Genomic DNA, 25,573 nt, shown 5'->3' on the forward strand with positions numbered 1-25,573 from the left:
TGGGGGGATGCATGGCTGCCACATCAACAGCAACAGTTGGGGCTATCAGCCCGAGGCTGGCACTCGCAGGGGACCGTGTGGCGGGCCCACCTGGCTTGCCGAGATGCTCAGGAACTCAGGCTGACAAATGCACAGGGCCCGTGACACAGGTGTGATGCATCTAAAAACACATTTTGCCTTGGAGCAAGATGACTAAGTATGCTACAGATGATCCCCCAGGGCCCCTGCTGCCCACAGGAACATAAACCTTGGCTAACACTTCTTGAGAAAATCATCTAGAGAGAAAATGATTAATTCAAAAAAAAAAATTACAGGCTCCCAATGAGATTCAAGAAAACCTTCAGCCAATAGTTGTTGCAGAGATAATTGTTCTGAATCTATCAATAAAGCTAAGCTGCCCCTTCATTGACCGCAAACACCAATTTCTTTCACCCAGGATTATAAGTTGGTGTTCACAGGCTTACTACCGCCATTACGGTGATAAACAGTTCAAACCACAACAGGGTCTGACATGTAGATCAATTCTGGCTCCATAAAGAATCTACACAAGAGGTTCCAGGACAGGAATTTACAGCCACCAGTTTTTATTCTCTCTTGCTGCAAAAATTACTTCTGTCAAACACTTAGGAGAGTGAGAAAAAATGTAAAAAAATTAATTTTTCATGTACTGCTGGAACAGCCTTTTTCAATGCAGAAGCTCAAGATGAATATGTTTCTGCACTTAAAAAATTACGCCGAGCAGCATGTGGTGCTTAGTGGAAGAGGGGTTCAATCCTCCTCTGCTCGCAAGCCAGCAGACAGCAATTTGCAATCCTGAACTGAGCTGTCTGCGTTTCCTCTAAGGGCAGATGCGGGTCTCATGTTAGCAACGCCAAATTATATTAGACATTTAATTTTAAACCTCAGGTACTTAAATGTAAAACCTTACAACAGTAATAGTCATAAAGCAGTGGGGCATTCGATTTCACAGAATGGATTCTTCTTTTCTCTGCCCTTAATTTAACCAGAACCTCCTGTTTTGTACTTTTGCACACTACAAAGTAATCTATCTAATTAGGAGTTGCTTGCAGCTGCTTAAAAGACAGAAACCCCCAGGGTACCTGCGTGTATAGAGGGTAAGACTTTGAAAAGTTCTCTGGATCCAAAGTCTTAATTTAGGGTGGACAAGGGGGCAGAGAAACAGTGAATTCCAGTGTCATCATTATTATGATGGTTTAAGATAAGTGTGTGTGACAATTGGAAGGCATATTCACCAACATATGGGCATTTGGATTCAAAAGCTGCTTAGCTTCTCCTGTCCCTGCTGCTAGCACAGCGTATGCTTTTCATGACTGACATCCAAACCAGACTCAAGGGAAAAAGATAAAATGATTAAAAAAAAGAAAGGAGGGTGGGGTTTGTATCAACTGCAACTTAAAAAGACAAGGCATGGCAGAAAGCTCTTAATCATGTTTGTTTCTTTTGTGATTATTTTCTGAGCACGGCAGGGAATGCTGATGCCTAAGCTGAGGTCTGGAAACCCACTCACAAATGCGTTTTCCTGGGGTTGCCGTCTGATCCTGGGGCTGATGTTCATTAAAAACTGCTTTGGGTCTGGCTGCTGGCTGAACCGCTAAACCGCTAAGGGCGAGGATGGTGCTTACCAGAAGGGGGCTGCGATGTTGCCCTCACCTCAGGCTAATGGGGCTGCTCAACATCCAGGCGCACCTGCATCGCCCAGGGAGCGTGGCAACATGCAGCTTGGATCTGGTCAGTCTCGGTGGAGCCTGGAACTCTGCATTTCTAGCCAACTCCCAGGCGCTGTCAGATGCCTCTTGGTCCACGGACCACACTTTTCTAAGCAAGGGTTTAGAGTGATGGTTTTCAAACTTCAAAATGCAACATAATTCTGAGAGGGCTTGTTAACACACAGGGTGCTGGGCCCCACCCCTGAGCTTCTGAGTCGGTGTGTCTGGGATGGACTCTAAGAGTTTGCATTTCTAACCAGTCCCTGGGGGGCAGGGGGGCTGCTGCCGGTCTGGGAAGCACATCTTGAGAAGCGTCGTCACGGAGCCAAGGCTTGGCATCAAGCCACCTGAGTTTGCAACCTGGCCCTTACCAGCGGGGGTCTCTGCATAAGCAGGACCTAACCCTTCTGCGTCAGTCTCCCCATCATAACACATAACAACAGTACCTACTTCCTGAGCATGAAATGAGTTCATCCACTGGAAGCCCCGATAAATATCAGTGCTTCTTCTTAATACTGTTGTGTCCCTTTCATCCATATCTTGAGGGGAACATACCCATCAACTTTTAAGAAAACATAGGCAGGAAGTATATATCGTGCCTGTATTTTCGTGTCTGTTCCTGTACATCCGAGGAGTCCTGCTCCTGTACGGAATTCTGCTGTTTTTCTGGATCTTTGCTATTGAAAATGTCAGTTCTAAGGCCTAAAACAAGATGATGATTAATTCCGCAATTCTGACCTCTTAATGCTCTTCTCTTCTCGTCTCCCCTCATTTTGCTGCACGCCCACTGACACCTTTCATTTCACTGCAGCCCCCTCGGCTGGTCCATTTTCCCTTTCCCTCTTCTCTGTGTCTTTGTCCAAATTGCCTCAATGCTTATAATAACTTCCTCCTGTGCTTTTGCACAGAAAAAAAAAAAAGTCCACCTGGTTCTTTTAGCACTGCTCAAGTTTCATTCTCTTTGGGAAATTTTCCTTGATTAACTATCAGCCTTTAAACTACCTGCACAATGTCAGCCCACACTGTTCCAAGTTCTCCACCCACATCCCCCAGCAGGCTCATGCCAGGGCACAGACTCGTGTTTCTTACCGCCTGCGTTCAGGGTTCAAACTCTGGGGTGTCAGGGATCCTAACTAGTTTTTAACAAACATGCTACATACTGAAGAATGAATGGATTCCTGAGGCATTAATATTTGAGAAATCTCTTGGTAAATTTAAAAGCCACATTCACATGCTGGTGACCTCAGTCTCTCAGAGGGACTATAAACATGCGTGTAGTGACCAACGCAATCTGCTTCTGTGGAAAGACACTTCGAACCAAACCAAGGCTCTGGAAATAACAGAGCCTCATGACCTGGCAGTTTGGGAAACACCCACTGCGTCTGTGCACAACCAGCACGGAGTTACAAAGTAGGAGAAAGTTAACTAATGAGTCTTTATCAAAGAGTTAACTGTGCAGAAAGAAAATCTGTCTAGAAAGGATTTTAGATTAATATGCTGCTTCCAATGCCTCTTGTATAAAAATATTCTGAGTGTAGGGAAGGCAAAGACTCTGGGTGACGGTCTCTCTCGGGCACTTGTTCTTCTAATCCCCCCTCCCAGATACGATTCCCAGAGCCTAAGGCATAGCGCTAAGAGCTGTTGCTCTCATCAGGCTGTGTCGGTGACTCAACAACTCTTACTCAAAGGAGGAAAGCTTCAGAAGGTCGCTGCTTGACATGCGGGGCCGACGTCGTGTGTGTGCAGCAGGCTCTGCAAAGGCCCAGCTTGGGGCTCCCTGATCCCCAGACATGGGGGCTCCACAGAATAAACCCAGCCGGCTGGTAATACCAACTGAAAAATCAATCCATTTCAATGTATTTGATGATAATTATGTGAACTGCTTGTGCCTCCTAAAAAGAGTAACTGATAACAACAGCAGATACGCAGTTACAGAAGCCATGGTCCAGGTGTTGCACTTTACACCTAACGGCCAGGAAGGGAGGGAAGAGCACATCTAAGCATCAGGAAAGGACAGAGGGGCTCACGGAGGTCAGGTGGCCTGCCCACGGCCACCTGGTGGGTGGGTGGTGGCTGTGAAGGCTTGGATGCCCTATTCCAAGAGGAGAAATTCTAGGTGGTCAATTTACAGTGGCTCAGAACCCCCTTCACTGGGGTTCTCAATGCATCCTTGTGACTTCAGAGGACAGGCAGACTGCCTGAAGGGGTCCCGGGAGAGGCTGCAGGCAGACGTTTGCTACTGACCACAGCGTTTTCCTCTGAATGTGGAAGGAGCCCTGGCTGTGTACACGTGGCGCCACGAGCTTTTCCAGACTCGTGTTGCTGCGGCACCTCTGGAGCTGCCTCAATGGACTGAATTTCTCCCTCTCCCTTGGTTTGGGGATCTTTCTTTAAGGCCTCTGCTTGGCAGCACTTGCCAGAAGAACATGGAGTAACTAGAAATAAGGATGATGTTTACCCAAATCTAACGTCCTGCTGCAGCAGCTGGCGGGCCTACAGGGAAGACCTGATGCTGAATCTTTTAATTAGAACAAATTATGCTAAAATTACTCTAACGCCCTGTCTGATAGATGACATACAACAGTGGGAATTCCTTTAAATACCGGTGAACAGGCCACAGACAAAATGCCACAGGCAAAGCATGGTGCAGGCAGACAGCGCAGCCTCCGTGTTCCAACTCACGGTAGGAGTTGCCTACAGGCACGCTTACTTTGCGAGAAGCTGTCCTCACTTAAAAAAATAAAAGCGGGAAGGGAGCACTCCATAATTTAGAGGGTATACCAGGAATCCTGGAACGCTGATAAGGAGAATGAATCATGTTTTCCTTTGATGAAAAAAAAAGAAACCCTTACGATATAAAATGAGCATTAAAGGTGGAAGTACAGGCCAGGCCGTGCAGAAGTGTGACCAGAGGCATAAATTCTGACATTATTTCTCTGTCCCCTCCCTGTCCTGTGACCCTGGAGAAGCCGCTTGCTCCACCTGCCGCCTCAGTTTGTACATCTGTCCAGTGGGGATGAACATCTACTCCTCCCTGCACCAAGAGGCACCAGCGAGATGTTATGGGCAGACAGCCTAACAAGGACAAACGCGCCAGAGGAAAGGCCAGGCATGCACCACTGCCACTGCCACCCTGCAGGTGCCATACTTCACATGGGGTGCAGAGAGCTTGGGGTGGTGCGTCCAACCTGGACTTATGACAAGGTCTGCAAGGCGGCCGCGGGTCTGTGGGGCCGCACCCTCTCTTACCGCTGCTGATGGCCGAGTTTGCAATGACCGTAGCCTCACTCCACTGGTCAGCACTGGAGACGGAGCAGGAACGCTGCTGCATGCCGTCCGGTCGGCTGCCGAAGGGGCCCAGGCCGATGCCGCTTGCCATCTGAGACCCAGACGCACTAGTGATATTCCCTAGGAATAAACAAGTCAGGTGAACACCACCTCGGACTGCAGACCCCAGAAGCCAGCACTGGATAGCCTACGGGGCCTAAGCGCTTGCGCAGCGGGCCCAGGCACGGAGGTCGTCCTGCCCACGTGGAGAATGGAAGCATCACACACAACGACACTGAGAGCACAAGAGAGGAGCAGGTGGGAGGGCGCACGGGGAAGCTGTGCAAACGAGCCTGCACACAACAGTCCTCAACAAAGACACGGCCGCAAGCAGCACCGCGCCAGCGAGCAGAGGCGAAGGCCCACTTTTGGGGAAAGCAACGCTCCCGGCAGGCCCGGCAGGAGCCCTGTTGCATCCACAGATCCATGGACATGAAAATGATCGCCAACTGGGACTCAACCGATTGGTGCCAGAGGATTATTTTCATGGTGAAGCTGTACTTTATGATCAACACAAATCAAAGTTCCTACACGCGACATCAGAGGAAATGCAGGCTCTGAAGCCAGTGAGTTTACTCTTAACCTTGAAAAGACTAAAATAACCTTAGCAACTTGGTAGTGCACATGGTTGGAGATGAAAAATGATTCCATTGTATACTTAATGATTTGAATCAGTTGCTCAGCATCAAAATGAATGATTATCTGGTCACACCAATTTCAGACTCAAAAACATAATTAAGTGTCTTTCTCTAAAGCTCAGCCAATCATACCCTGGTGCTAGTGAATTAGTTTGTTAGGTCTACATGCAGATCTTCAAAGGTATTAGGTTTCTTTTTCTTTTTTTTTTTTTTACTTTAGAACCAATTAAGCTCTCGATTGTTTTAACAGAAGACTTTCATAGTATAAGATTTTTAATACATAGACTGTATTTGTAGTTCCTAAATCGAGCCAATTACTAGAACTACCTGTGGAGCTTTTTAAAAATAAAGGTTTCAAAAAAATTCAAATTTTGATTCAGAAGGCCTGGGACTGGGGTTTGAAAGAATACACACGTTTTCAAAAGCACTCTGGTGATTCTGGTGAGCAGACAGAGGTAGGAATCAAGAGCTCTGCTACAAACAACTGACCCTGCTATAATCCTGTGGGGCCCTGGAAAGTTACAAAACCATCTACTGAACTGAAATGCACATGTGAGCAATATAACAAATAGCCGATTAATGAAGAAGGGTTTTGCTTTAAAAAATACATTTCTATGTAAAAAGCAATACTGATTTTGTGCTGTTATCTGAACTGGGTACGTTTGAAATATGATAAGGGCAACGATTCACAGGCAGGTCTACCCAATTCTGGAGAAAAGCCGGGGGCAGCATCCTAGGAAGGGCCACCGTCTTCTTAAGTGTGGTCCTCAGACTAACAGCAGCACTGCCTGGCAGCGAGAAATGCAGGCCTCCAGGCCGCACCCCCGAACCTGCCTAAGTAAGATCTGCAGGTAATCCCTGCACAGGGGAACGTTTGAGCGGACCTGCTAGAGGGCTTGGAGAACCGGAAATAACCACGACCCCTGAACGATGACGGTCGGAGCTCCTCACCCCCACGGATCACTGATGGCAAAGATGCTGGAGGGAGGCTCTTCCGGCTGGAGCCCATCCTGGCTCCCCTGCCCAGCGGGAGGGGCTGCGCCAGTTTACCACCTTCCTTGCAGTCCTGATGTTCCGACTGTGGGGCTGGAGCTACAGCACAAACCTGGGAACACGCACAGCCTGAAGGACAGCACCGGCTTGTGCTCCCGTGCCTGCTCAGGGACTGATCCTCACAGCAGCCTGGGAAGGAGGGCCAGGTGCAACGCACCTCACGGGCACAGAGGAGCCGCCCCAGGGCCAGCGAGGTGGCACTAAGGGACAACCACACGCTCCTCCCATTTTCCACTCTTAGCTGCCCTCTGAGTCACTTCTCCTCAGCCAGATCCCAGCAGTAACAAGGCATTCGGAACCCACAGCAGAAGGGTGTCCGAGAAGACGGCACCCTCCCAGCCGGCAGCCCAGCTTGGCTCAGGTCTCCTGCACTGCGCCCACCACCTTCCCGCCACACTCTCCGTCCTGCTCCCCTCTGAGGAGGGCCCTCCCTGGGGCTGCACCCACGGGCTCCAGGGCCTCTGGCTTCCCAATGGGCTCACCGATGGGGAGCAGGAGTGCAAAGTGATGGCGCATGCTCCTGGAGTGCGTTCCCGGGCTCCCCCAGAGGGTCGCCTTGGGGTGACTGTGCCTTGGTGGTCCCAGTGCCACTCCTGCCAACCCTGGCCCCACACTACACTATCCCCTGGCCTCTCTCTGCCCACATCTTGGTCCCTCTGTAAAGAAGGGCCTTCTCTTCCCCACAGGGACCCCAATCCCGCGTACCCACCACTCAGGACTGCACTTGGGAGGAGGCCCCTACCCAGAACCCCCTGGGGCTCCAAGGTCCTCTCTGCTTTCACTGTGTGAATGCCCAAAGACAGAGGCTCCAGGGCACTGGTGGGTGGAAGGGGAAGAGAAAGATGGAAGGGGGGGACAGCATCAGGATGCAGGTGAGCTGTGACTTCTCTGCACGGCGGCCACACCAGGGCCCCAACCTGTCCCGCCAGCAGGGACACCTGCCATTCAGTGAACATGGCAAGCACATGATTCTTTCCCCGCTAGTGTGCCCGCTTGTCCCCTAATGAGTCATCAAGGTGTGGGGATACATGAAACCTCATTTTATACCCGCTTTAGGCAGACGAGGCCAAAACACCTGAAAACCAAACTAAATGCCCGTCCACCCATCGTCTCTGGGCTGATGATCCAGCACAACCGCCACGTGTGCTGTGCCGTTTCCGGTGTGCGTTCTCCCTGGAGCATGGCTCCCTGGGGAAGTCTGGTGTAAAAACCCTGATATACCTCCTTCAACAGGCAAATCGCGCCTGTCACTGCCCACGTGAGGCAAAGCTCCAGGAACAGTCACCCCCCTAGGACAGCCAAGTCAATCTGAACTTCGGACACGGAGCACGTGGAAGTTCAAGTGGAGAGAGATCTGACAAAGAGCTCTTCTTAGGCTGACAGATTCTTTGACTCAAGGCCACACATCCACTGCAGGAAAAGGGGAGAGCAGATTCTGAAAACGCACATACTCATGTAAAACTGCAATGAAGCTGATCATAGGTTTGAGGCTGGTCTACTGGTTTTCAAACTTCTAGCTGTCCAATGAAATTTCAAGCATAAACCTAATGGACTAAGCTGCTGGTGGGAGGCTCTGGGCTCCGGCTCTGGAGGGCATCCCCAAAGAATGGAATGGGGCCTCTGGGGTCAAGAGCCTTCCAGCAGACCATGTGCTCCTGGCAACTGACGGCAGAATCTGTACAAGACCCCAAACAGCTCTGCAGAGTCCTTCAGAAGGAGAACCTTGGCGCCCCCCGGCCTGTGAAGGCCTCCCTGCCAGCCACACCACCCCAATTATTGGAGTAAAGGGAAACTACAGGATGGAATTGTGGCCAAATGAACGTGTCTATGTGGACACACGGTCAAACAAGTAAAATGTCAAAACAGACCCTTAGACTGGCTGAGGTCATGGGTGCATTTCCGCTTAGTGGGACATGATTTATTTTTTAAAGCAGAATTAATTCAGGAGATTTCATCTGAAAATCTGGGATTTCTGGCGTGGCTTGAAAAATGAGACTACCTGGCAGCCGTGAACCTGTGTTTGTGCTCAGAAACAGTTAGCTGACTACGTCTCTGAATCTGTATTCCCAGAATCCACACTTCAGCGGCCAAGGTTCACACCTGCCCTCCACCCGGCCCCCTTCACCCGATCACCTGCCCACCCAGTTCCTGATCTTGGGTAACTGTGAGTTACAGAATCTTCCACAGACGTGCACAGGTGCAGTCTCTTTTGCAGAAGCAAGACATTCATGATTTCTTTCAAGAGGGCAAATCTCTTTTCTGCTTATACTCATTCACTTCATTTTAACTTCAGTTAAAAGTCTTCTGAAAATCAAATAATAAAATCAAACTGTGACATATGGAAACGAAGCATTTTCTGTGATGACAGTAGAAATATATTTGAACTGAAAACAAAACAAGTGTCCCGAAGGGTAAGAAGTACTGTTTTTGCCCTAAACGTATAGTCTGGAGGTCCACAAACAGGAGGTACTTGCCTCTACGTGTAAATACATGGAGACGGGTGTAACTTGGAGGCAGACCAGCGGTCCAGACTCGGTCCTGACACCATGGCAACAGCCTTGCGGGCTTACTGTGGCCAGGGAAGCAGCTCACCGGAGCGCAGGCAGCCCCGGGCCGGGGGTCACACTCGGGGGCTCTTCGACGTACTTTGAGTCAATCAATCTATCAAAGAAACCAACTACTCCCAAATGTTCCATGGATATGTTAAGTAACTATACAGCATTAGAATCTAATTATAGTATTTTTTGCTAATTTCTCATGCTTATTTTTACACACACACACACCCAAGAAAGGCTTATGTATAATTTCATTTCTGTTCCTGAATAAATACCACTAATGAACTGGCCAAGTAATACTGTCCCTGCTTCTAGTTTTTTACAGGTACACATTCAGCAACATCTGCCCTAAGTCTTACCACACAGGGAGTTTTCACCACTTTGGAAACTACCTCTAAAGCATATATAAGGCAGAGGCTACATTTAAAATCATTTATTTTCTCTCAAAGTACTGTAGGGCTGCATCCTTGGTCAAATGGCAATTCATTTCACAGTAGCAAGTTACTAACCAAGGCTCAGGACCTGCAGCTCTCCCTTCTGGAGGAAGCCCATGACTCACCTGACTCCCAGAGAGCTGAGGACCCTGAGGTCAGGATCCGTGGGCCCTCATGCTGGGCAGGCCGGCAGTCAGCCTGAGGTGGCAGGCCGGCGAGACGGGCCTCCTGGCCGTCGGGCTAAATGGCTGGGGTTGAAAGCCCAAAAGGCTGCCAACAGTCACTGACGACACCTCGATCTGGGGCTGCTGCTACGTTGATTAACGAAATCAGATTTTTACACCTATACGTGATTTGCTAAACGGGTGTGTTTAAGACCAGACCTGCCCTCTTACTACCCAGCCATTAGAGCCTCAAGTACAAGGCGGCCGGCAAAACTGTTGTTACAAGCACAGACACCAGCAGGACTACAGGTGTGAGTGCCTTGGGCTGACGGGACCACACCACAGGGGCACATGGACCGCGAGTCCCACCACGACCCACGGCCCTGGTGATGAGGGACAGATGCCTGCTTCCTCCCAGCAGGTGACCACCTAACCATATACCTGCAGAATTTCACTAGTGAGGCTGAGAAATAAGATCCAACACTGGGATCTAAGAGATGAAGAGGCTCAGCCCATGGCTGGAAACCAGTCTCTGCAGGCATGTCTGTCTCTGCAGAGTCTAAAAGCCAGACTGGAACGTCCCCTTTGTCAAAGCTGAGGAGGAAGGTCCACTGATTGGTTCTGACCCGTTACATGAGGCTCTGAGCCAGGGAAACGGACATGAGGCTTTGTGAGGAAGCCAGCGGACACCCTGCCTTCCCCAGGGATGAGTGCCAGAGCTGTGACCTCCATTCTCCCTGGGCCCCCGGCACACCCCACCCCACCACTGGCAGACTGCTCCATGCACTTCATGTTTCTCCACGTCTTGTGCCACAGGAACAGGGACCCATTGTTATGGATTATCTTTCAGGGATGCCTGTATGGTGACAGATGTGGATGACAAAGATAGTATCTTCCTCCAGAGGACAGATTTCTGTGCTGTCTAGGGGAGTAATACTGCCTTCCAGGGTAAGGGTTGGGTAGGCTTGCTTGCATCCCATTGCAAAAGGTTAGGGTTTCCTGAACTGGGGGTTCCTCTCCTGTAACACAACCATGTTTGTGGGTGTCACCTGTCCCTAAGGGGGCCGGCACACCACACTCATACTCCGGCCACTGGTGCAGCTGTTGAGCAACCAGCTGTCCTGTCCTGATCCTGGAGTCACTAGCCAGGAAACGGGCAGGCTAGCCTGCTAGTGAGCAGGGAGGGAAAAGTCAGACCCTGCACAGGGCTTTCCACCAGTCCTAACACCCACCTCCGAGACCTCTGTCTCTGCACTGAACCCCTATTGTGCTGCACAGTGAAGGGAACAGAGTTGCGCCCTCAGGGAAGCTCCAGGCTATTCCAGGGGAAGTTATCCGACAAGCCTGCATGTGGCCGAAATGCAAGACTGAGGAACACAGGAGCCACGAGATGGTACAAGAGGCTGGGAGACCACACCTGCTGGAAGGTTCGGAATGGACTTCACACCACACTGAAGATTTAGTTTAGGCTTTGGAACCACAGCCATTTCTATGAAGGCCAGTGTGGAAAGAGGGTTCCTTACACCACCCCAGGGCCGACTGCTCTTCTGACTGACCCTCCTGTATGAAACTCTCCTAGAACAGTCCATTACATTTTCTCTCTTCCCAGATTCCTTTTTCTTTCACATCCCTCCAGACTAAAATCCTACAGACATGCATAGACATGTCGACCAGAAAACACATACAAGACGTTGACAGCAGCATTATTCAGAAGAGCCCCCAACTGGAAATGGCTGAAATATCCACACATGGTGGGTGCCCCATGGCAGAGCTGTCCACGTGATGGAATATTACAATGCCAGTAAGAATGAACAAACTGCTGACACAACAGGATGGACATCACAAATACTAGAGTGCCAGCTGTTAGGATCCCATCCATCTGCTCAAAATCAACAAACTGCTGTATGGGTGTGCAATGACATGTGTGCAATGGGTGTGCAATGACACGTGTGCACTCACCCCTGTGAGTGTGGGCATGTATGTGGGGCCAATCACAGGGTGGGGCCCTTAAGGGCTTCCAGGTCTGTTGGCCACCTGCTGCTTCTTGGTCTGCATGCTGGCCACATGTGCACTTAGCTATAACTTGGGATTCTGCACTTTCTATTTGTATATCAATAAAATTCACCTGTGATCCCAAGAAAACTAAAGTCACTTGAATGGTCTGAGAATGCACAGGTCGGGCCAGGAGGTATGCAAGAGGCGGCCGAGTCGGGCAAGGAGACAGCCTCTTCAGCCTTAAGTCTCAGAGGGGCCTGGTCCTGCACAGCTATCAGAAGCGGGCTTCTGCAGGAAGGGGGCCACAAAAGGACCTATTGGGTATTTGTCTCAGCATTTTTTCTCCAAACATTATCTGCACTACCATGAAATACTCAGTCGACTACCTGGCCCATTCTGAACTCGGAAAGAGTGGCTCCTCAAACCCTCCCTCTCCGGATCAGCTGGCTGCTGGCCCTGACTGGCAGGGGGCAGCTCCATTACCATGCTAATCCACGGGGCCTCGGCCCCGTCGCCTTGATATGGATATGTGCCCGCTTACTGGGCCGCCCTGATTAGCGCAAGCTTCCATGTGTCAAAAGCGCCGGATTCTTCCCAAAGAATAATTCTAGCTTTACTTACATCTCTAAAGTGTAAGAGTTGATTTGAAAAGGTACTTACCTCCACCATATGCTATTTTTCTTTAAACAATTTGCATTTCAAAGTGAATATGGCATTTATATCTGAATGAATATCTGTGTGTTGCCCGAACTGATCTCAAACGAGCACGAAAACGATGCTGGTTTTCTATTGAAGAAGAATGTTTTCATCCGCCAAATGCCATCAAGGGGAGAGCTCCTCTTTTAAGCTACTGGCTTATTACATAAAAAATAGCCTGCTCTGATTTTTGAAAATATACTCTGAAATAAGTCTTTTCACAGCATTCAAAGATTCATCAACAATCGTTTCTTTTGAAATACAAAATTTTGCTCACTGCACTTTCCAATTTTGGTCCATCGTCACAAACAAGCCCTGACCTTACCAAAGGCTTGAACTTGGGAAAGAAGACTTGGCGTTTGACTTTTTGGTCAGAGAGCTTGAAAAAAAGCAGCAACTCTTGGTGATATTAATCCTAGAGTTTCATGTTGATTGAGATGGCAGGAAAAATGCAGAGAGGATCCCATGAGCCCATGAATATAAAATGGACATTTCCACTGTGGAATTTTAAACCTCCTTAGAAAAATCATGATCACAGGATATGATAGACAGCAACTCACTCTTCCTCTGAGAGGTGCACCCTTGGAAACACACAGAGATGCTCTTTCAAGTCTATTCTCCTTCCTATGTGGCTTCAAATGCTACGAAAGCTCCGGGTGGGGGGCTGCCTTGCAAACCTGCAGCTACACCAGCCCCTCTCTGAGCGCGGTGGGAAAACCAGGTTTGCTGGGCTCAGGAGTGGACGGCGGAGGCTGTTCTAACGGCCACATCACTTCAAACTAGGCCTTCACCATCTGTTCCATCCTCTAATTATAAGCCCAAAAAGAATATAATTCACAACACTACTATAAAAAGTGAGATACAAATGATTTAAGTGCCTGTGAGCCGGGCCCATGCGCTTCACTATTTGCAATGGAAATCTGCCCTCCTTTTGGGCAACCAGGATTTCAGGCTAAGAGGGTTTTTTCCCAAGGACATACTCAGTATTTTAAAGATGCAGCCATCCTGGGCTCTGTGTTAAGTGATCCTTGTTTTATTAAGGAGTGCAATTCAACCCATCTAACTGGACACAGGAATCTTGTGTTTCTCGGACTACTATATGTTGTTTTGGTATGTATTTTCTGCAGTATGCTTACCAGAGAAGAAAGAATGCACAGAGTCCACACCCAGTTATAACAGAAAATTAATCACTACTAAATACAACATCATGGCCATGCTCCAAACAAAAAATCCTGGAATTAGACAGTTCATGGTGATTTCCTAAAATGTGGAAATAGCTCATTTTACTCTCATTTCTCCCTCTTCTGATGGTGATGCCCGGGGGGGGGGATGGGAGTTCACTTTGTTGCACACATTTCTTAAAACTTATCCTGCAAAATTATACAGATATACAAATAACATACAAATAATGTAAATGAGATGTCTTAGCAAAATCTCATGTACTAGATCAACTCATTATTGAACATAAACTTACATTTTCTTTCTTTATAAACACAGAGAAGATGGGTTTCCTAGCCATTTCTTCATGTTAGTCCGTAATCTTCATAGTAATTTTATGTATGAATTATTTTATATATGATTATTTATATAATAATTGTACTGACTTGATGTAGACAATTTATACTGAGATAGTCCTACTTCTGGATAGTTTTGTTTTCAACTTCTCATTATTATAAACAATACCACAAAGGACATCATTTACTCTATATTTTTCCTTAGGACAAAATCCCAGAAGAGTTATTACAGGATCAAATAGCATTAACATCTTTTTGACTTGTGATATGTGGGCTAGAAGAAGATGGAACCTGGGTATCTTGAGAACAGTTCAGTTCAGAATTTTTAAAATGGATCTGATAATAATGATGAAGATGCTGATGAAGAAATGGTGATACTAATGGTGATGCTGATAAGATGCCCCATGTGGTCAACATTACCCTTTATAACTGGGAAGCTTCTGAAGATACTTGTTGTTATGAATTTCACCAACAACGGGTTTTCCTTTTCTCTACAGTTTATTTTTCAGCCAAAATAGAAATGTTGATATTGCTAGTTTTGTTTGTCTTTAAAAATACTAAAAGGTCTGGACGTTTCCCTTATGTTTCTCTCGTGGAGGTGTCTCTGCATGTGTAAACCACTCATGCCATTTGCCTCGTATCTGTGTTTTGGTGGTGTGTTCACCATCACTTTGCATGAGTCTGCACACTCACTCAATCGATGGTATTTCTTGACCAGCTACTATACTGATCAGTAGAGTGCTTAGCTTTGGGACAGCTCAGTGACACTCCTACCACACTCAGCCTTCCAAAATTCCAGCGCTGTTATGGTCAGTTACACGAAAGCTGTCCGAGGTACAGTTTATAGAAAGAATGAAAGAAATAAATCAGCATGCAAAAGATGGGTGAATGACACAACCTGCTAGTAAGGAAAGGTACACCAGAGAACCTGCGGCCTGCTTACAATCCCACTGCTGGGTTACTGCTCCACCTGGGAGACAGGCATAACTTCCCCCAGGTCTGGGCACAATTTGAGATGAAAATATTAAGCACATCAAACGATACGCTCTCATTTAAGTGACTATATTTAGAAATATGCTTAAATTTCCCAAAGACAGACTGCTTTTTCCAGCTAGTTGGCACACTAATCACTACAAGTATGATACCTGCAAAACTCATCCTGCACATTCTTATCTGCCTAGGGAACACTTGCTACTCCAGATTCTGCCGAGTTCATGGACAGCGTCTTCATACTGCTCACTTACGCCTCGTTTTCCGCAGTGTTTACACAGTGCTTGCTTAGCTACGATCTGGCTATGGCTTATATGACAATACAGTGATAATGAGGTATGGCAACACTGCACAAAAAGAAAGTAAGACAAAGGATTTCCTTGTTAGCAATGTAGTAAGATGATAGCATCTCCATGTACTAATGTTTTATAAAATATAAAGTTCAAGGTGTCCACATACCGTTCTCCAGTTCCCATTTGGAATTACACTCCAGGTATGGCCTTCAACTATTTTATTTTCTCTTTTCCCATGCATAATAGTCCCATCTTTAAAAAGCCTCTCTCCTTGGTGGCACGGTTGGGAGGGCAGATCTCTCAGAAGTGCTCACCTGACTTCTTTCTCTCCATCTCAGTCCTCATTAAATCATCTTTTGTCTCAACAGAGAAGGCGGACTGCTTGATTGAGGGTCAGGACGTCTTGAGGTCTTGCACTCACTAGGAATATTCCAGAAAGATGAATGCTCTCTGCATGAGTGTTAACTACAAAACATGGGGCCACAGAGTTCGGCAATGGCAAGTATCACGACTACTTTGGAAAGTTCTACTCTGCCAACATGGGAACAGAAATGTAGCAAGTTGGCTAATCATGGGTTGGGCTAGGTTACAGAATGGGCCTTTCCCAGGACTCAGGTTCCAGGCAAAGCCCAGGCCAGCAGGTAGCTGGCTTCCTGAAGGCCATGGGGACAATTAACCGAGGTACCTTCTCGGCATCCTATTCTTTCCTACAGCTCTTCCCACTCTGGCTATTTTTTGCTGGTCTTGACCATGTCATGTCAACAGCTGGACACTATTTTTCACACTTGTGACAGGGGAAAAGCAAGTTTCTAAACCAACTTTTATTTACTTACAGGGATATCTGTTGCCATAGAGATGGAGAGCTCAGTGCCTCTAACATCCCTCTTATATTTTCAATTGAAATCATCACGGATCGCGGAGCTTTTGTCAGTTCTCACAGAAAAGAACACTCCACTTAGACTGCAAATAACTGAAGATTTCCTTAAAATGGAAAGTATGATTTGGATTTATATCTGAACTGAACCCCAGTGATCTTGACGACAGAATGTACAAGGGAGGAGCTGTGATCTGAAAGAAACCAAACAATACTTATCCTCAATATTTACCACATACATTTTACATGATGGGCAATACTCAGTAGTGTTTAGTTAATGAAAAAAATAATTGCTAGGTCACGAAAGTAGGAGAAGATAACAAAGAAAGAGAAATAATGGTCTATGCCTCAAGGAGCTTACAGTTTAGTGATGGAAACACTGTTGCACACATTTGCCTAAATCTCAGTGGGAGACATGTATAGATACAGAAACTGCCAACAGTAAGAACGCATTTCCCATAATAGCTAAAAACGCCCCAACTCTTGTAAAGAATAAAATAATAATTTTAGTGTCCTTTTAATTTCGGATGTAGCTAACTTCCTGAAATTTCAGTCTTAGAGAAACCCCACACAGTATTGATGTGTTTTCTCTAAAAATAATGAATTGTTAAATAGCCATCCAAACCTTCTCCAATCAAACCCGCTTTATGGAAGTAGATGTCACATGATACTGATTTTTGGATTATTATTTAGCAAAATAATTCTCTACCAGGAAGGTTATTGTTTCCAAGTGTTCTACCAAGTCGCGACAAGGGTATTTAGCAAAAGCACTCAGTGTACCTATCAGAGGACCAGTGACCCACAAAGTCCAAAGTGTGGGGTATTAATGGGCGACCATGGCCCTGAGGTTCCAGGGGGCCCGTGTCCTGAGACCCGGGAGCAGACAGACACATGCATCGGGTGCAGCTCACTCAGTACTCAGAACACATGCTGGAGTTATTCAAATGTTTTCTAGACCATTTGAAACTAAACAAAGAAAACTTTGCTTCTAGGAGACAACAACGGATCTAGTTTTGATGTGGCGTTATTTTTTTTTTAATAGCTATTACCACTGTAACAGCAGCTTAGCAGCTCGGCGTCTGCAGTGTGAGCAGTTTTGATAAACAGCCTCTGCGGGCCACACAACGGGGATAATGTATCCTTAAGTACCGCCAATGAGCTGCCATTCTGCACAGCCAATTACTTCTGTGCGTCTGTCACTCAAAGGAAAAATGACTGAGCCCATTAGATCAAACCTTTGTCACCGCTCCTAATGCACTCTTAGGCCTCATTAATCTCCCGGAGCAGCAACAGAGCCGTCGGTGTCTCACTGCACCCCCCCCCCCACCAGGCGCACGTGAAGCCTCTCATCTCTCCCCCAAGAGCACCGCGTTAATCAAGCTCTCCTTATTACCCCAGTCCCTGTCACGGCGGAGACGCGCTCCCTCTTAAATGCTCTCATTATGACCCATCTTTAGAGCCGGCTAAGTGGAAAAAAAGAGAGAGGGAGAGAGAGAGAGAAAGGATGGGAGAAAGAGGAGAGGAGAAAGCAAGTCCGATCGCATTAATATTCATGACAATAATTAGTATTCTAGGTCACTGAATATTCATGATATTAGTTTGGTTTTTTATGGGTTTGCTGGATGTCCTGATTACTGAAGTGTGGAGGAAAACAGCATGGTCGGGACTTCAGATGGCAACGGCAGTTCAATACTCAAAACACACTGAGACCCCTGCCCCCACCCCAGAAAACCAGCCTCCACCCCCCGACGGCTTTCACGTCGCGAAGCCGCTGGGGGCCCGATGTCGGGGGTGGGTGGGGGGGAGTGGAGAAGGAGGGCTTCCCCTTACAAAGGTCTAAGCATCAATCCGGCAAGGACGGAAACATATTCAGGGCTCCAAATACCCAACAAAGACACATCTTAGGGAAACAAGCTATCTGTCATCTCAGACAAAACATCGTCATCATGAGTCACGGACAACATGGGAATAAAGAGATGGCGGGACCCCGAACTGGAGCGGTGCACCCTACGGAGACCGCAAGGTCCCGAGGAGCACTTCTCCTGCCAGCAGGGATGCTGTCCACAGGGGGCGTGACTTTCTTAAGTCTAAGCATTGTGTCTACTCAAAGGCTCTATAAACAAACACTTTATGGCATTTAACAAATGAATTAAAAAACAGCTTCTCTCCCCTCTTCCTTCTTTTTCTTCACCAGTGGTAAGCACAGTCATTATGATGGATTCTTGATACAATTCTGGAGTCTCCTGAGCCAAGCTCTGGAAGGGCACAGTGTGTGTTATCCTCACAAGAATGGTGGTACCGACTCCCCACCTTACAGAGGAGGCGGCTGAGGTCTAGAGAGATACCCGCTCAAGGTCCTAGGATGGGAGAGATGGGATTCAATTTAGTGCTTCTGACTCCAAAGCCCCAACTGCTAGTCATTACATTTTACTGTTCTCTACTTAAATGTCAAAGTAACTGTCAGAGTTGATACAACTCTGCATTCAGTCTTATGTGGATATAATTCTTCCCAACGAGCTTGGCCAAACACTCACGTCAGAAAATATTTTTGACCATTTGGCCACCTTCCAGGGAAATGCATTTGAAATTACAGTAGGGTAGAGTCTCTAAAATGTGCTTTTGATGGTTTCCCATTAGAATGACAATGCAGACTCCATGCCAAAGGAGCAGGAATGGAAGGCACTGCCATGGGCACACGGATGTGACCTTGGAGGACGGGGAAGATGTAATGGCGAAGGGAATTTAATCAGGCCTGAATAGATAAATATGTTTTGGATTCTTCTTTTACTGATGCTTAAGTAACTTTTTGAAAAAAAACCATTGAGAGAAATGTTCTATATCCCTGTATGTCATCTGACAATGTCATTTATTCTACCTTCATACTTGATTGATAATAGTTTGGGTCTGCACAGGCCTTTAAGTTCAAAGTTATTTGTCCTTAGAAGGGGATTCTCCCATTGTCTTTTAGTATGTGGTGTTGCTCTTGAGAGAAGTTTATAGTCCATGAGAGTTCTCTTCCCTGGTAGATAATCTCACTCTTCTATCTTGGATGCTTTTTTTGGGGGGTGAGGGGGGTTTTGTCTATGTGTATAATAGCTTCCTCTCTCATCCAACTTGATACTTATCGCTTCAGATGGGAAGACACTGGCATGTCCTTCATCACCTCTAGCATATTTTCTTCTGTTATATCTTTGATTACCAAGTTAGCCATATTGTTTATAGTATTTAACCAGTCTATTGGATTTTTAATTTTTGCAAACTTTGTAATTTCTCATAATCTTTTATTTGTTTCCTTTTATGGATACAATAATCTCTTAAATCTTTTTGATGATAACAGCTTTCCTCTTAAATTATTTTACTGCAAATTACTTTCTCTAGGATCAGCTGTCCTTTGATTTATCATAGACCTTCACATTTTTACTGTTGGTTTTCACAAACATCTTGGGTGTCCATTCACACTTATGAATAAGAGCATGTGGATTAGCAGGCAGGTGCAGGGGCTTTCTCTGCAGACTGGGCAGGTGTGTGGCACCTGCTGAGCAGGCTGGCATACTTTAGATATGTCCCTCATGGGCAGAGCTGCCTTTCCTTGCCATTTATTTTGCTTCCCTGTGATTGTGCAGAATCTGAGCATCCCAATCTGAGCTTCCTTTTCGTTCAAGCATCAGCATCTACATCAGGAGCTGTGCCTTCTGCAGCTGTTTCTCTCTGGGTGGTGTTGGTAGCAAGGATACCACTGGCCAGCTCTTCTTGAATGTGTCCTTCAGCCCCCTCTGCCTACACACCACAGCTGCCCAATGGAGCACAGAGCCACCCACTGTCACTGCAGCTCTTCTGATCTGGTTAATTTGCAAGCCCCCAAATGAGACCAGGTCATTTATCAGTACACAAGATAGCTACTTTGGCAATGTGTCCTTCCTCCTTTTCTGCAAGTCCATGGCAAAACTGGACATTAAGACCATCACATTTCCAGCATTTTATGTGTGAAATGTAACCAACATTCCAGGGCTGGCAAACTGCTCCCCATTACTAGGAATAACTTAAGACTCCACCCCACCACCAGTAATTTTCTATCCAATTGCTGCTTTTGTTCCATTAGCATTGAATACCAGCTCCAGTGGTCTTGTTTGTGTGTTTGCTTAATCCTCTGCCTCCTCCACCCCATGGAAGGAGGGTCTTGCACCGTCTCCCCAAATCTCCAGAGCTGGGCACGCAGCAGACCCAACAGTGATGGTAAGTGAACAGAACAGGAAGCAAAGCAATAAGGCATCCAAGTCATTAAACCAGTTGGTAGAAACTAAATGCCAACGTGACATACAGTGAGGCATTTTAAAATTTGAAATATGCAATGCATTATGCCTATATACTAGAAAAATCAAGAAAAAATATCCAGTTATTCCAACTACCAAGAGTTCAATAAGATGATAGATATGGAAAATATGAAAATTAGGAGCTCTCTTATTTCTTACCAATTAGATGATGTAATAGATACACCACCCTCCCCCCATATAAACAAACAGAATGGATTAAAAAGACACATTCAGGATTTAATGAAGGAAAGTGTTTATGGAAAGATACATATTAAGTTTGAATAAATAGGGAAAGAATTATTTACCATGATGAGAAACTCAATATAGTAGAGATGTCACTTCCTCCACAATTAATTGACAGGTTAAAAGCAATGCCAATTAGACTCACAGTGGGATTATTTTTAAGGGGAAGGGGAAGGTTTCAAGTTATTCTGAAGTTTATTGAAAAAAAATAAATGGGTAGTACTAGCCAAGAAAAACTATAAAATAAAATATAACTATTAAACTGTGTTATACTTCCAGATATAAACTGTATCATAAATCTAAGACAATGTGGTAAATCCACATAAGGTAAGACAATGTGGTGGAGACAGGTCAATACAACAGATTCATGAGTCCAGAAACATAGCTAATGTGACTAAATGAGTTAATTGTACAACAAATAGAATAAACAGGGAAAGGAAACAGTCCAACAAAGAGAGAAAGGACAATTGTCTATTTGAGTAAAAAGTTTAATTAGACACCTTTTGCACATAAGAGACCCAAACAAATTAAAGATAGATTAGACATTAAGTATAAAAAAAAGGGAAAAAGAACAATAAAACTGCAAAACTCAGAGAGACACATACACACACACACACACACACACATATATATATATATATGAATTGTGGTCTGATTCAGGATTATTAAAGGCTTTCTAAATATCTAAAGTAGAAATTGCAGAGATGAAGACTTAGGACTTGATTATATGTTATAAAAGGGGAAACCTCTATATGTAAATAAGACCATAAAATTTAAAAAGTAATTAACTGGGGTAACATATGCAAAATATATTATAAAGTGTTAATATCCTTAATATACAAAGAGTTCTTACCTATCAATAAGAAAAAAGCAAGCACCCAGTGCAAAAATGGGCAAAGGATACATCTAAACAATTACAACAAGAAATAGGTATGACCAATAAATATGAGAGGCTCAACCTAATTACTAATTAAAGAAATCCAAATAAATAAAGCATGAAATATTGTTATTGCTTATCAGATTAGTATAGATTCTAAAAATGATTATAGCAGTGTTAGCAAGCGTATGGGGTTGAAATCCACTCACTTCATTGAAGGAGGAGTATTTTATATAAAACCTTTCTAGAAATTACCTTAGAAATATGTATCAAGAATCTTACATATGTTTACATCCACTGACTGAGTCACTTCACTTATGGACACTTACTCTCAGACAATAGTAAGTGTTACGCACAAAGATTTAGGTACATGCATGTATCAGGTCTATATAAATGGCAAAGTTACCAGAAAGGAAGGCACAAAACCTTACCTACTTCAATAAATTGAGATAAGAAAAGGAATAAAAAAGAAAAGGAATAAAAAGAAACAAACATTTCTAGTTTATCCAGAGCTCCAAAACAAAATTTTGAGCAGAGTTCAAATAAGTCAAGAATGAAGAGAAAGGTTAATGGCACATTAACTTCTTTGGTGAAGAGCTCTAAAATAATACTGATTTTACAAGTCCATCACTGGCTTTACTGCACATGAAATCCGCTGTGCTGGAATGCTTCACGTGAGCGAGCACTCCATGGCCAACAGACTAGAGGGTCACTCTTCCCAGACACCAGCCGATGACAGCACCTGCACGCTTGGACGAGGCTGCCACGCCCCTGAGTGCTGCTGTGACCATGAGGCACTTCCTTCCCTAAAAGTGGCCCTGTGCTCCTGCAGATATCACAGCCCCACTTACACATCCCTACTTGCGATCCAAAGAAGAGGGAAAACTGACCCGGCTCCCTTCAAGGGGGATCAACACGGCACAGGGTTGAAAGGATGTGCTGTTATCACCTGAGGGGGTGACCATGGAAAAGGGATTTCAGTTGTGCCCCAAATCCTCCTAGTGGGCCACCAGCAAGGGTCTGAGAGAGAAAGACACTGGGCATTAAACACTCATTCCCTTCGCTGAGGCCCAAGACATAACCTGCTCCGTAGGATGTGACAGGGTTTACTGTCATTTTGTATTTTCTATTTATCCAACATTGCATTTTCTTTGGGATAACAAGTGGTGGTTGAGCTCCAAGGAAAACAAGTCTCAAGATCAAGAAATTAAACCTCCAAGCCTTACGTATCCAACACCTGTCCGAATCATCAGGGCTGCTCCCTCATTCTATGTGCCTGGCAAATTCCCATCCTTTCTTCACACCCCACACAGGCCTGTCCCAAGCCCTGGCATACGGCCCATCTCCTGGGAAGAAACTGATCGCATGACCGCTGGGCCTTCACGCCCCCTGACGCACCCCTGCACTGGCCAGCTCCACTGCGCTGCATCTCCTGGTCTACCAGAGGGTGAGATTCCTGAGGGTGGGGATTATGTCCTGATCTTCCGTATCCCCAGGGCCCAGGACCATGCCTGGTACACATTAGAAATTCCATCAGTCTGCTGCCTTGAATAAACAAACGGACAGAAGTGACGTGATGGCCTAGAACAGGAACCAGGAAATGAGCTGGTGCCAAGACGACTGCCTTGTATAAAAGCTCTGGAGGTCAGGGACTCCATAGCCACAGCACACACAATTCTTGGCACAGAAAAAGTGTCAAATAAATATTTTTAAAAATAAGTGCATAAACACAAAGTAATAAAGACATGAGCTTTTCATTTATTATAGAAATTTTCTTTTCCTTTGTCACTTCTTTTCTCTCTTCCTATCCCCTAGAATTAGCACACCATCCTGAAAAGCGAATTTCATGTATGTCTTGGAAGGAAGGTCAGCAGGTCACAAGAGACCTTGTCACTTTTCTGAAGTGAATTGTCTCTGTTAGCAGAAAGCCTGGTTTCCTTCTGATCAGTGTAACAGCTGATACTTGTATTATTCTTTATGAGTTTCCCAGCACGTTGTTAGATTTTGTCTCACCTGCCACCACACCTTGGTGACATGCGCAGGCCAGAAAAGCTCAGCCTAATGTGGTGGAAAAAGCACAGTTGAGTTCCCTGCCCGATACCACTTGGCATCGTGCAGAAGAACCCAGGAGCCCAAATTCTGGCTTCTTTTTATCACTCTGTGATAAAACCAGTGTCACTTATGCCACAGAACTGAGGGGTGGGCACCTTCCCTCTTTAAAAGCACTTAACATTTCAGAAAGGGGAAAATGCAGCATCTTTAAGAAGCAGAGATTATATGCTAGAAACGACTGCAGAACAGAATTTTATTTTGCAGACTGTAAATAGGTCAGAAAGAAGGAAGGGACACTTTGCTGGAGAAGACAACTGAAGGCATCCCCTGTACTGAGGAGTTTGCTTGCGTTAGTAGGATTCAAGCAGTTCTTAAAGCCTTTTCTCTGATAAGCAACCATGGGAAGGTTAAAGCCAGAGTGTGATCATCCGCAAAGGCTCCCAGGCAACAATGAACCATGACATTTTGAATGTCCTGCAAACTGCACTCAAAGGCCAGGAATTCTACACACATCTACCTGAGACAACATTAGCGTTCTCTGATCCTGAATTAAAAAGCAAATTCTTCTTTCAAAAAGATGACTAAAGTTGTGTTAAAGAATGACATAATAGTTACAATATAAAACAGAGAGAATTTACATTTTACGTAAGTCCAGGGGTTTCCTTTAAATCTTGCTCCGAATGGGGTTTCCACTTCTATACGCTTGGTCACTACGACTTAATATGAATCCTTAATGCTTTAACAATGAATTCATGTTGTTCAACATGTCCTTACGTTCAGCCTTAAATCTTTGATCATGTGTAAAACCCTACTGTCAACTACCTAGCTCTGGGCAAACCTAGGGGTTTGGTTTGGGCCACCATCTGCATACTGGCAGCCACAGAACCCATGGGTGTGGAGGCAACTCTCATGCACAGGAGAGAGGTGGTTGCCAGGCCTTGGTTTACAATGTGATGGTGACTGTCTACACTAAACCTAAAAAGCTCGACAATGCTCCTCAGCCAGCGCCATCCGTCCTCGTTCCTGCGCATCTGCTGTAAGCTTACCTGAATTTGGCGAGATGTGTAAACTGCTCATGTCCTTGGAGAGGCCATTGGTTTTAGGGCTGGAGATGGGTGCGCAGGCCGACGTGGCTCGGGGTGGCCTCTTCCCTGGGACTTTCACAGTGGTTCGCAGAAGATCAATCTCTTTACCGTGAACATTCTGCATGTAATCCTGTTCAAAATGTTAAACATCCAAGAGAGATTAAAAAGGAGACCTTTTACCATCTAGGACACAAGGTTCTATTAGACATGAGCTGGTACCCTACGACCCTTCCAGTGGGGCAGGCACTTGAAAAACAATGAGGTTTTTTTTGATCTGTGTGTCCTGGTGGCACCAGCATCGTGTGTGTTGCAGTCAGAACCCTGCCTGTGTCCTGAACTAACCCAGGCCCTGGAAATAGAAGGGGACAGAGTAAATGCTTCCATCAAGGGGGATTAGAAATGACCTGGAGAAAATACATATACACACGAAATCATACTTTAGGAATTGTTGCTTATCAGATGGCACATTAGGAGCCCCGGCTCTTCCTCTAAAGGTTTAGGTGAAATCCTGTGCAGTAGGGAACTATTTTGTAACAAACTTTCTATCTCAGATGGCAAAATCGTTACCATCTAGGTGAAAAAGGAGCTGTTTGGTGGGAACTCCGGTGGAAACTCTAAAAGGTGAAGCATTTTATTAAAGACCAGGAGAATGAGACATCAGGGGTATGGTGCTGGTAAAACACAGAGCTCATGGATGGATGTGTAACAGTTGGGTGTTAATGAAGAAAGAGTATTATTTGTACTTA

General features: G+C 45.7%; 1 protein-coding gene across 16 annotated transcripts in view; it reads right to left on the bottom strand.

Annotated features, from left to right (window-relative positions):
- AGAP1 (ArfGAP with GTPase domain, ankyrin repeat and PH domain 1) overlaps positions 1 to 25,573 on the bottom strand; it is a 513,333-nt gene that overhangs the window by 139,264 nt on the left and 348,496 nt on the right. For 10 of the 16 annotated variants that reach the window (XM_073217944.1, XM_073217945.1, XM_073217947.1 and 7 more), the window contains 2 exons: positions 24,789 to 24,957; positions 4,977 to 5,135 (listed from right to left, as the gene is read on the bottom strand). In XM_073217944.1, the coding sequence (XP_073074045.1) occupies positions 4,977 to 5,135; positions 24,789 to 24,957 (328 nt within the window). The remainder of the gene's footprint in view (positions 1 to 4,976; positions 5,136 to 24,788; positions 24,958 to 25,573) is intronic. The other 6 variants (XM_073217948.1, XM_073217949.1, XM_073217938.1 and 3 more) reach the window with 1 other exon arrangement.

This window comes from Manis javanica, chromosome 12 (genome assembly GCF_040802235.1).
Source record: "Manis javanica isolate MJ-LG chromosome 12, MJ_LKY, whole genome shotgun sequence".
NCBI classification, from domain to species: Eukaryota; Metazoa; Chordata; class Mammalia; order Pholidota; family Manidae; genus Manis; species Manis javanica.